The following is a 12,110-nucleotide window of genomic DNA, read 5'->3' as shown; positions in this document are numbered from 1 at the left end:
TGAGAACGATGCGAGCAATGGTGCATTTCCTTCGACCCGTTCCAAATATGGTCTGAGCGGCAAAACCACCAGGGAGCCTCGTCTTGACATACTTTTAGAGGCTTGTCGTCTCCAAATCCACTGGAGGAGAGGCGGCAACGACTAGGACTGGTGCTTTGACAGTAAGAGAATTAAGGAAAGATCTAGGTTGGGAAAGGCAGAGGTTCCGGGATTTCTGAGAGACCTGAGAAGAGAACGAGAGAGAAGAAAAGGAAGCTGATAAGGAAGAGATGGAAATACTAGCCATCTTGCTTGTCTGGGACCTCGAGAGACCCGTTTCCGGTAGGATTTAAGCGGGTGTTGAAGAAAGATAAACCCCTTTTAACTGACATAATACCCCTTCCTCTCCCCTATTTTGTGAATTTCCACAAACTTTGTAGTGCTTGGCGTTTGGTGCATTCCGTAGAGCCGGTCAATCCGTTAACACATGTTCAAGCACAATACACCAGCGAAACCGGTTAAACCGGAGAAGCCTGAGTAAAATATGGTACTTTTCACTCAAATCGATCCTCTATCGGACTAGACGTGTAAATGGATACCTAAAATCTGCTCCCGAATTCGTAATTGTATTCGTTTAAGAGTGTTTGAATCTAAAATTTTTCTTATCAAAAAACAGTCGTATCCGTTTGGTAAGCAACAAGGGGTGATAGTCGAATTCAGAACCTAGTAATCACTAAAAGGAAAGTAGAAAATTAGAAATTATCTATTAGAGCAAAAAATTATTTTTTTTTTTCTCTAAAAGGGCTTATAATCGGATTTGGTAACTAGGAAATCGGAAACTAGAGATCAAGAATTTTAAAAAAAAAAATGACAAGGCAACCAGTAATTGGATCGTTTATCGAAATGGAATATTTTAGATATCCGATAAAGTTCCGGATATGAATTCCGATATCTTTTGTAAATTTTCAATGAGTATCGAATTCGGGTTCTAATAGCAGTTTTGCTTATCGAATTCTGATAATGGTGTATCCAAACTGAATCTAATTTATTTACAGGTCTATATCAAACAGGCTTTAGTTTCACCACAGTCCACACATTTGTGATATTTATCGTAGAAAGTATTCAATGGTTATTAATTTTACCTACTCCAAGATAAATTCTTTTTTAGGCAAGAACTCCAAGATAAATTTTTATTTTTTTGGTAAGAAAAAGATTTATTAAACAAAGGGGCAAACCGCCACCAAGACATCGTGATTACAAAGATTAGAAGTCAAGGAGAGGAAATAGGCCAAACCGTCTTGTTTGTCAAAGACACAGCCATCTTGGCTAGAGAATAAGAAATTGAATTTGCCTCCTTAGAAATAGACTTAACCACAGAATCCACCCAAAGAGAATAAATATGTTGAATGTCTTCAATGATTGGGCCACCTCAAGAAGTACGAGGATTTCCCGGTTAATCATGCGAGCAATAGACACATTTTCGATCTCAACAAGCACCTCGCCAAAACCACCTTTCATCACAGCTAACATACCTTCTAAATTTGAGTCCTAGGAAACAAGTGACACAACTCTATGGATGAAATTTTGCTACTAACTGATAGAAGGAATATTATGAAGGAAATGAGGTCTTAAAAGAATGGATAAACCCAATGTCAAAGGTTTCTGCACAAGAAAAGTTTATAAATGCGATTTTCTAAGCAATCTTAGTCCAGGAAGAAGAGTTTGAATGCAATTTTCTAAGCAATCTTATTCAAGCAAGTCATGTTAAGAGACTTTCTCAATGCATTGATTTCAACTGTGCCAGAACTAGCCAATTCAAATGGGGTTTTAATGAGTTTTTTTTTTTTTTTTTTTAAATATCCAACCCATTAGATGACATATAAAACATAGGTGGAATACAAAGTGATTGCACAGGAAGTCCTAAAAAAAATTGAATTTTAGGAATACAAATTAATGAATGAATCAGAATCATTCTTCTGCCACCGACCCTCCCCATTTTCTAATACGATTCTCAGCTTCAGAGGCCTGACAGAGTGTTTCAGAAAAAGCCCAATACAGCATTCAAATCACTTTACACATATAGAAATCAAAAGGAAACTGAAAGTTATGGAAGTGTTCAATTTTGATTACCTCCTTTTTCCAGTTAGTGCAAGAAGTGACGGTGGTTAAAATTATTGTCTGTAAAACAATCCCTCCAATCATCCCTCCCCACAGACCCTGCAATACCAAGTGAGAATAAATTCTTGTAAGATCAAAATTTGATATATAGTGATCTAAGTCATGTTTATTAGTATAATCACCTTGACCCCAAGGCCAAACTTAAATCCCAAGAGTAAGCCAGTAGGTAATCCCACTATGTAGTAACATCCAATGTTGATGTATGCAACAAGAGCTTGCCATCCAGCTCCAATTGCAACCCCTGAAGAAAATTGATGAATTCAAACAACTACAGCGATTAAGATCGATCAGATGCAGAGTAGCTAATTAACTCTGTAACTTTGAATTTTTTCATACTAACCAGATAAGACAGGTTGGAGACTATTTAGAAGCACTGTAAATCCTAGCAATGGAGCAAGCTTGGTGACCTCTTTCCTTACGGCGGCAGTGTTGGTGAAAAGATAAGGAAAGTAATCCTTTGTTCCCAGGACCAAGGATATGCACAACAGTCCTATGGTAATGGAAGTTGCAGATACCACCATCACTGCAAATTTTGCTGCTCGAGGTTTACCAGCTCCTAGTTCATTTGATACTCGCACACTATACATTTGACCATAGTGTGCTAGATCAGCCCAATGTTCCTTACTCAAAAGAAAATACAAAAAGCATTTACATAAGGAAGAGAATGGAGTGGACTACCTTATTGCAGAATTGAATCCAATTGCAATCATTAAATCCCATCCATTAACGTTCATGCTGCAACAATTTGAAATCTCAAGTCAAAATTAAGCATAAGTGCACAAGGTAAAGTATTTTGAAATGATTCACAAAGTTTTTAGATGAGAACTTCTGTAATTATGTGAACAATATTATGGTTTGCCAGACAAAGAATTTGATGAGTCCAAGTTTTCTACCCGTCATGGTAGAAGATCGTGCTCCTCTTATGCTTCTCCACCACACAATAGAAGACAGACCTACCTCCAAGTACTAATAAATGAATAAGAGGTGAGACCACAGTATACCCCCCACCACTTACTAATATGTCATAGAGACACATGAAGGGAGCACCGACCTCTACCCTAGGATCCAGACTTGATGAATTTAGTGAGCTGAGCAGTACTTTTACTATATAAAGTTTTCTTCTACCATAAAATATGGGTAAACCCACCTCTGAGTATTGACAAAGTGAACCAGAGGTCTATTAATATGCTGTAAAGAGATGAGGAGAGCACAAACCTCTATCCGTAGGATCCAAACTCGAATTTGTTGAGCTAAGTAGTACTTTTACCAGATAGAGATTTCTCCCATCACAAAATAGGGGTAGGCCCACCTCTGAGTACTAACAAAACGAATCAAATGTAGGATCTCTAGTGGGGTCCACATAACTCTACTAATATATGGTAGAGAAATGTGAGGGGAGCACAAACCTCTACCTAAGGATACAACTCAGATTTGGTAACCTGCACAGTACTCTTACCAGATAGAGATGGCATCAACTGCAACCAATGCATTCTTTAGATGACCTGCTAGGACTATGACTATCATCAAGTACCAAAACTCCAAGCTGTGACCAAGTAGCAATTCATATCAGGAACCAATAGCAACAACGTGGAGAAGAAGAAAGATAGAATCTAATGCTATGAAGGACTGCTAGTGCCATACATACCATAGCATGATAGCAGAAGCCAAGGAAAGATTTACAAAGGCAAAGATGTCATTGAAAGCTTGTAAAGAGAAACCAATCCAAGCTCCATCAGATTTCCAAATAAAAATGTAGCCCAATTTACCGAAAACCAAAAGCCACCATGACAAGTTGAGAGTCACAGCAGCACCGACCAAACCCCAACCTAACTTCAAAATTAGAAGCCAACTAAGCACTGCATGTATCACCAACACAACTCCTGCAACCCAAGCCATTACAAAGATCTTCCCCTGAGCTTGCAGGAACTTCTGTACTGGGAAATTCACGGCATACGCAAACAATTGTGGAAGCATCCAGATGGCGAATTTCCCTGCACCACCAAATAAATTGATTTCATCAGGAATTAATCCTAAGTTTTACTTTCCAATTTGACTTGGTGGGCGGGAAAGTATGAGAGGGAACTAACCAGTTCCTTCAGCAATCTCATCAGTCTGGCCAAGGAGCTTTAGAATGGGAGGAGAGAAAACATAAACTGAAACCATAAAAAGAGCACTGACAAACAAAATGATCCATGATCTTTGCATGTAAATTCCCAGCATTGTAATCTTTCCTGCTCCGTATGCTTGGCCGCATAACGTCTCCAATGCACTCCCCATTCCCAACTGCATCAATTTGTATAGTTTTAGTAAAATTATCAGAAGCTTTAATGGTCTCAAAGTAAAAAAAAAATGATGAAATCCATGCTGAAGGCTCCTAGAAGAATCATACGTCTGGGAAACCAAAGGGTTGTATGAATCTATTATAACATTCTTGTTTCTTGTATTTTTCTGCATTTCTTGAACAAAAGCAGTACTCTAGATCTTGTATGTGTAATCTAAGTTATTTTTTTTGTGTATGAGTGTGTGTGAAAGAGAGAGACGTGAAAGTATAACTTCTTATTTAAAATCTTATCACCCTAGCCTGTGGGGTTCCTGTAATTCGTGGTCAACAGAGAGACGATGTGGACTCGCCCATGATCATGTACCAACACAAATGTGAAACGTGTGCCACTTTAGTGAGCCAAACACTTTGTAGATCACAGCCGCAATGATTGGTCTCATGCACGGTTACCAAACGGCCCATTTTTGGCTTTCTTTCTCTTTTTTTAGTACTTGTTGGTGGTATGTAGAATTCAGAATTGAATGGTTGTTGAGTAAAGTTTCTGAGAATCGTGAACCAACAGTGAAAACCACAAATCTCAGGCGCAATTGGTTAATTGGAAAACATGGAGAAGATCACACCGGTAACAAAGAGATTAAGCTATTTTCCTTTCTTGCATTAGTAATCAAAGAGAAGCAAAGTTAAATGGCTGAAAAGATAACGTTGTTACCATGACGCCATAAGCCAGTCCGCCGATGACAGAGTCCTCGACAGAGACGATGGCGAGTGCAAGCTCGCTCACTTGCCCTGCGAATGTCTGAGTGATTGCCCCAAGAGAATACTGACATACGGAAGTGAAGATGGCTGGCCCTGATAGCATCCATAACTTCTTCATCTCCTGTATTGTCCGTTTCGCCAAGCTTCTCTCCACTGTCTCCTCTGCGTACCCATCTGAAGCGTCATTTCTGGGTAGCAATGGATCTTCCATTTTCAACTATCTGAACCTTTGTTTCCTATGGAATTTCACTTAGAGAAGCAGTGGCTGGCTACTGACTACCGAGGACTTCTTCTGTTCATTTATTAATCAAATCAATGGTAAGTGGGAACTGGTAATGTGGTGACGACATTAGCAATAATAAATAGAGAGTGACAGATTTGATACCACATTCATGGAATTATTATAAAAACACACGTACAATTGTCGTGGTTCCTCATTGCATACGTCCCTCGAGGACGATTATCAACTCATTACACTTAAGGTTATGTAGTATATCAAAATGCCTATAGTATTTATGAAACCCTACTGATACCTGATTCGACATTCATTCTGTCGAATCGGGATCATTTCCCCGTCTGAGGAGCACAAAGTGTGTTTTTATGGATGAAATTTAAAAAAAAATTTCTTCCAAAAAGTTTTTTCACCGTGGGCCCCACTATTTTGTGTGGTCGAAAACCCATCCTCCACTTCAAGGGAGCTGATCCCGACTCCGTTCTGTCGACTCATTCATATTACTCATTGACAAATGCTTCAACTGAACGGACTTGGAATGGACAAGGGTTGATGAACAACATTTTAGATTTCCCTTGCTGTACTGCAATTTGATCATGTGAACAAAGTGTTGCAATAGTTACTCAGTTGTGTCTTTTCCTTTCATCGCTTTTCTTTTGAAATGTGATAAATGTTCGTGAATGAATCCTTCTGTTACTTGTTTAGATTCCCATTGGAAAGTGTACTATTTTTGTTGCATTATTTGAGTACCTTGTATATTTGCAAAATCATTACCTAAGAGTCAAGGAGTCAATAGCTAGAATGGTGGATTTTTTCAGTGGATAACATGGGAAAAATAAAAGGGAGAGGTTGGGTGACGATTGCTTATGTATGGTTAGTTTTAGGGACAAAGTTGTCTGAAGGAAATCAAATTCTTTTTTTTTTTAGTTTTGTAAACCAATTAGTTTTAACTATTTTTGTTAATTGAAACATTAAATGACTATACTTGTAAAACAGAAACCTAAAAGTAACTAATCGAGTAAATTTCCAATCAAATATTGATTAAAAAGATATGTTCATACCTCTGGATCTCTTGATGAGTATAAATTCTCTATTCATGAAAGTAAAGGTATGTGAATTCTTCACATTTCTCTACAACACATTAGGCCCTAGATACTATAAAATGAACTACATGTGGAATTTTCAGTGATTCCATGTGAGTCTCACCCCTACTGTATAGTGAAGAGATGTGAGGGAAGCATACAAACCTCTACCTTGACAAGTAGAGGATTTGGATCATATATTGATAATGATACCCATGCTTGGATCCCCACTAAGAGTCCATCTACTTTACTAGGAGATTGAAATAGACTCTAGTTTTTATTTTTTTTTGGTTGCCAACCCCGTTTTTCAAGGTTTTGCCCTGACTAATCCGGTGTTCGACCCAAGTCGCACGCTTGGCTATGGTGGGTGAGTCTCCCAGCAGGGATTTTTTGCATCCACAAGGTTTCAAAGGTGAATTTCATCCTAAATATATGTTAGAGGAATGTAAAATGAGCACCATTCTCTTCCCACCGAGGTAGAGGATCCGAATTCATTGCTATAACTTCATCTTTCTTTCTTTTCTTTTTTTCTTTTTTGTGGTGAATATTGCTATAACTAGGTGAAAAAGAAATTTTTGTTTGTTTTCTACAGCTTTATATTAGGAGGTGGGGACATAATAAATTATAAAATGCCATAAGATTGTCAAATTCCTGACCTCTTCCCAAAAGGTGCTAGTCATGACAACAACCCTTCGATATGATGTAGGTCCAAGAGGAATCAACTATTTATGCCTTTTAATCCTTTGGTATCTTTGTTGCTTAAAAATCTCAACTAATTGTTCTGCGACAGAAGTCGGTTTGCTAGTCCTTTTCTTCAGAGAAAACAAATCGTTCTGTTAGTTTCTTCTTCTGCGATTTGAATGAAAATGTTATGACAGAGACATGGCATCTTCGTCTGGTTTTTCTTGCTGAGCGTGAGTGAGTGTTTCTGTAGTAAAAGTTTACTCAAGAATGCGTCTTTATTTCATATTCTCCACCAGACCAGGCAACAAAGTTTGAGACCATCTTCTACGTTTTCGACGCAAGCAAAATTTCCAGAATGCAGGCTTTGATCCCTTATAACACCAAAAATGCAAAACTTTCTCAAAGCCTTTGTGACCATTTTCATTACCAATAGCAAAAACATTTGTCAAGGCCAATGACTAGATAAAACTAATGGCTGATTACTGCCAAAAATATTTGCGCTTGAATCATTTCCCTGATTAACTATAGAATGCACCAAAACTGCTTAAAGCATTGATTTAAGTGATTAAATAATATGCTCTATCTGCACTCCTCTTCCTACCCAGGTCGACCAAAAACTTGAAAGAAGCAAAATCATTCTTCTGCAATCGATCCTCCCCACTTCCTAACACGGCTCCCAGCTTGAGAGGCCTGCAGAAAATTTCGTAACACATTAAAATCAATTCACATTAGAGATGAACCCCTTGGAAGTGTTATGGAAATGCTTAATTAATTACCTCTTTGTTCCAGTTAGTGCATGATGTAACAATGACCAAGATTATGGTCTGCAAAACAATTCCACCAATCATCCCTCCCCAAACACCCTGCAACTCCAAAGGAAAATATATAGAATGTCAGACTTCATATCTCGTGAATAACATTAATATGAAGATCTAATGATATATGGTCACCTGAACCCCAAGATCAAACTTAAACCCCATGAGTATGCCAGCAGGTAGTCCAACTATATAGTAACACCCAATGTTGATATATGCAACCTTAGCTTGCCATCCAGCTCCAATAGCAACCCCTGAAGAAAATGGATTATTTCATATAACCATGGTGATAAAGATCATATGCTAACTGATTATAAGAAATATTTTCATACTTACCAGACAAGACTGGTTGAAGGCTATTTAGAAGCACAGTCAATGCTAACAAGTATGAAAGCTTGGTGACCTCTTCCCTAATTGCGGCAGTGTTGCTGAATAGATAAGGAAAGTAGTCACTTGTTCCCAGAACCAAGGCCATGCAAATCAAACCGATAAATATGGATGTTGAAGATATCACCCATATTGAAAATTTTGCTGCTTGAGGTTTACCTGCCCCCAGTTCATTTGATACTCTCACACTGTTTGAACACAGATTGTAATATACTAGATCAGCTCAAATCCCATACTCGAACAAACACTTGTAAAAAGAAGAGAATAGAGTATTCAACCTTATAGCAGCATTGAATCCAAGTGCAATCATAAGATCCCATCCATTAATGTTCATGCTGCAAGAATTAGTTCTAGTGTTAGACTAGTACTGAAATGATCCATGGAGCTTGCAAATGGTTATTGATGTTAACATTTTGCACTTTTGCTTCCAAATTTGGTGAGAAGAGCAGAAATCTTACCAGACAGAGATGGCATCAAGGGCAATCAATGGATTATTTAGATGACCTGTCAGGACTATGACTATCATCAAGTACCAATACTCCAAGCTGTGATCATGTCATGAAAAGAAGAAACCAATAGGTACAAGATGAGGAGAAGAAATTAAGAGAGAATGTCCTATTTATGTTGAAAGGGTCGGTATTAATGCCATACCATAACATGACAGCAGAAGCGAAGGAAAGCTTTGCAAAGCCATAGAGATCTCTAAAAGCTTGGAAAGAGAAACCAGTCCAAGCCCCATCAGATTTCCAAATAAAAATGTAGGCCAGTTGACCAAAAACAACAAGCCACCATGACAAGTTGAGAGTCACAGCAGCACCAACCAAACCCCACCCTAACTTCAAGATTAGCAACCAACTGATCACTACATGTATCACCAAAACAACTGCTGCAACCCATGCCATTACAAAAAACTTCCCCTGAGCTTGCAGGAACTTCTGAATGGGGAAATTGAATGTGTATGCGAACAACTGTGGAAGCATCCATAGGGCAAACTGCCCTGCACCAAAAAATTTACTTTATCAGGAATCCGCAAAATCCTTCTTTTCCACACACCCCCAGAAAAAACAAAAAAAAGGCCGTGGTGATTAGAGAAGAACTAACCAGTGGTTTCAGCAACCTCATCAGTTTGGCCAAAGAGCTTTAAAATTGGAGGAGAGAAGACATAAATTGGAACCAAAATACATGAAGTGACAAATAAAATGACCCATGATCTCTGCATGTAAATCCCCAACATTGAAATCTGTCCTGCTCCATATGCTTGACCACATAGCGTCTCCAATGCACTCCCCATTCCCAACTGCATCAATGTTTTATAGAGTCACTCACATTAGAGATCACCTATTAACGTATATAGCTTCTGGTTTCAACTTCATATTAGAAAAAGATCATGCAAAACCCAAGAAAATAGCATTCCAAAGTCATAGGTCTCGAGGATCTCTTGCTTAGACACAAGGGCTTATGAAATGACCACCGTACCCTTTTAATCATGTTGATGTACACTCTTATAGCCAGTTTAGTTCATTTAGTAAGGGGAGAATATCCAACAGTTACCCAATCTAAACTAAATTTGAATTTTATTTAAACTCTAGTTTGTTGGGTAACCGTTGAATTACTTAAATGCCACATGGCACAATCCTATGAGGGAATTGTACCGAATTGTAGATATGTGAAAGGTGTGGCGGTGTCCCCGTTTTGTGTGCAGATTTTTCATTTATTTTGTGTGGCGGGTGGTGTAGGGATCTTGCTTGGATTGTACGGATTCACATCCTCTGTAATTCATTCCCCTACAATTCCCTGTAATTCCCTCATAGGATTGTGCCATGTTGTATTTAAATAATCCAATGGTTATCCAATTTAAACTAAATTTGAATTTTATTTAAACCCACTCATAAATTTGAATTTTATTTAAACTCTAGTTTGTTGGGTAACCTTTGGATTGCTTAAATGCCAGATGGCACAATCCTGTGAGGGAATTGCAGGGAATTGTAGGGGAAAGAATTACAGAGGATGTGGATCCCGGATTGTACATATACTGAAATTAAATCAGTGACCAGATGTGATTCACATCCTCTGTAATTCCTTTCGCTACAATTCCTTGTAATTCCCTCATAGGATTGTGCCATGTGGCATTTAAGTAATCCAATGGTTATCCAATTTAAAATAAATTTGAATTTTATTTAAACTCTAGTTTGTTGGGTAACCTTTGGATTACTTAAATGCCACATGGGACAATCCTACTAGGGAATTGCAGGGAATTGTAGGGAAAGAAATTACAGAGGATGTGGATCCGACCAGTAACCACACAATTTATTGATGAGGCCTTGTAAGTCAAGCTGATAAGATTGAGCCGAACTGGTCCAAAATTGAACCAACCCAAACCAAACCGTCTTTAAATTTTGGTTCCCAACCAAACTCATAGTGCGTTTATGATGTGCTAATTAATGTGTCAATTTGCTGATCAGCCAGTCAGTTTCTATGTTTGAACCTATGACTTCCCAGTTCAAGACCAGACCATTATATCCATATATCTATGTTTTTGTGGGGATAAGCAGACCAAGATCAATGACCAGTCTACCCTTTAATCAGTCGAGGCAGAATCACTTGTACGAGAATGGAATGAACCACATAATATGACGAATTGGGTTCCTCTATCACTGAGGGTAGACCAAAAGAAATGAAAACTACTACAAAGTGAAGATAGGTATTTGTGAATCCAAAAGGAAACAAACTATTTCTTTCTTTGGCTTCAACCCTAAGTACAATCTGTTAAAGAAGACAAACAGAAAACCAGACGAACAAGAAGAATTAAAAAAAGAAAAAGAAGCAATGAGTGGAAGAACAACATTACCAAGACGCCAAAGGCAAGTCCAGCAATAACAGAATTCTCAACAGAGACAGCAGCAAGTGCAATAGCACTCACTTGCCCTACAAATGTTTGTGTGATTCCTCCCAGTGAATACTGACATATAGCAGTGAAGATGGCTGGCCCTGCTAGCATCCACATCGTCTTCATCTCCCTCAACACTCGCTTCACCAAGCTCTTCTCCACAACCTCGTCTTCAAACCCATCTGAAACGACTCTACTTGGTTGTAACAGTGGAGCTTCCATTTTCAACAAAATCAGACTTCTTTTCACTTTTTTCTCTTCTCAAGCTCAACAAGTGTCTTAGGTTTTCCTTTCATTTATTGGAGTAATCGAACAACACGTCTCCACCCACCTTTCAAAAGTTAACACTCTTTCAATCGCACACGAACTACCATCTCAAATCGAATTAGCAAACTGATTAGAACTAAACCTATCGTTTTCTTCAACTAATCTACAACCAGCAAAACTTCCAGTCATTTGGATAGGAACCCATTCGAGATAACTTACGTGGGTGAATATCAGCCACATTTAAGACCTACCTTATTCTTCAAAACGCCAGACGAGGTGGTAAATTGATAGGAGTCAGAGAATTTATGGAAGGAAATGTGATTGCGTCTTCTCGGTGGGGTTAGAAAATTTGATTATTTTCTTGTCCTGTTCGTCACCATTAATTACATCCACCATTGACAGTCTTTATCTGCCAACGTAATCTTACTTCATTACTCAATAAACGAAATCTATTTATTCTTTAAACTACATTTGCAACAAAGTTTCCTTCATCAACTGTCATTCAAAGTTCAAACCACTGCCGATCCTGTGAGTTTTCAAGTTTGGAGTTCCGGGTTTTGTT

At 38.3% G+C, this 12,110-nt stretch overlaps 2 protein-coding genes across 2 annotated transcripts; both read right to left on the bottom strand.

Moving 5' to 3' along the window:
* Nucleotides 1-2,252: 2,252 nt before the first annotated feature.
* Nucleotides 2,253-5,449, bottom strand: LOC149017835 (protein DETOXIFICATION 33-like). The gene is made up of 7 exons (XM_089153816.1): nt 5,148-5,449; nt 4,245-4,440; nt 3,803-4,148; nt 3,614-3,700; nt 2,836-2,892; nt 2,498-2,736; nt 2,253-2,398 (listed from the first exon to the last, which is right to left on the bottom strand). The coding sequence occupies exons 1-7, from the start codon at nt 5,403-5,405 to the stop codon at nt 2,253-2,255; spliced, it is 1,329 nt and encodes a 442-aa protein (XP_089009942.1). The 5' UTR covers nt 5,406-5,449.
* A 1,767-nt stretch (nt 5,450-7,216) lies between these two features.
* Nucleotides 7,217-11,644, bottom strand: LOC149017834 (protein DETOXIFICATION 33-like). The gene is made up of 9 exons (XM_089152163.1): nt 11,243-11,644; nt 9,496-9,691; nt 9,046-9,391; nt 8,853-8,939; nt 8,673-8,729; nt 8,344-8,582; nt 8,143-8,261; nt 7,969-8,055; nt 7,217-7,882 (listed from the first exon to the last, which is right to left on the bottom strand). The coding sequence occupies exons 1-9, from the start codon at nt 11,501-11,503 to the stop codon at nt 7,826-7,828; spliced, it is 1,449 nt and encodes a 482-aa protein (XP_089008289.1). The 5' UTR covers nt 11,504-11,644; the 3' UTR covers nt 7,217-7,825.
* Between the last annotated feature and the right edge of the window lie 466 nt (nt 11,645-12,110).

This window comes from Hakea prostrata, chromosome 4 (assembly GCF_041222555.1).
Source record: "Hakea prostrata isolate BN-2017 chromosome 4, UWA_Hpros_2, whole genome shotgun sequence".
Lineage (NCBI taxonomy): Eukaryota > Viridiplantae > Streptophyta > Magnoliopsida > Proteales > Proteaceae > Hakea > Hakea prostrata.
This window is presented reverse-complemented; position numbering and strand designations above follow the sequence as displayed.

What these genes read in the sequence shown, in the direction of transcription:
- LOC149017835 (XM_089153816.1), bottom strand. Translation starts at nt 5,405, where the DNA reads ATGGAAGATCCATTGCTACCCAGAAATGACGCTTCAGATGGGTACGCA. An exon ending in GTTGATGCCATCTCTATCTG is followed by an intron (nt 2,893 to 3,613) that starts GTAAGAGTACTG and finishes AAATTGTTGCAG; the next exon opens with CATGAACGTTAATGGATGGG. An exon ending in GGATTCAATTCTGCAATAAG is followed by an intron (nt 2,737 to 2,835) that starts GTAGTCCACTCC and finishes TCAAATGTATAG; the next exon opens with TGTGCGAGTATCAAATGAAC.
- LOC149017834 (XM_089152163.1), bottom strand. Translation starts at nt 11,503, where the DNA reads ATGGAAGCTCCACTGTTACAACCAAGTAGAGTCGTTTCAGATGGGTTT. An exon ending in CTTGATGCCATCTCTGTCTG is followed by an intron (nt 8,730 to 8,852) that starts GTAAGATTTCTG and finishes TAATTCTTGCAG; the next exon opens with CATGAACATTAATGGATGGG. An exon ending in GCACTAACTGGAACAAAGAG is followed by an intron (nt 7,883 to 7,968) that starts GTAATTAATTAA and finishes AATTTTCTGCAG; the next exon opens with GCCTCTCAAGCTGGGAGCCG.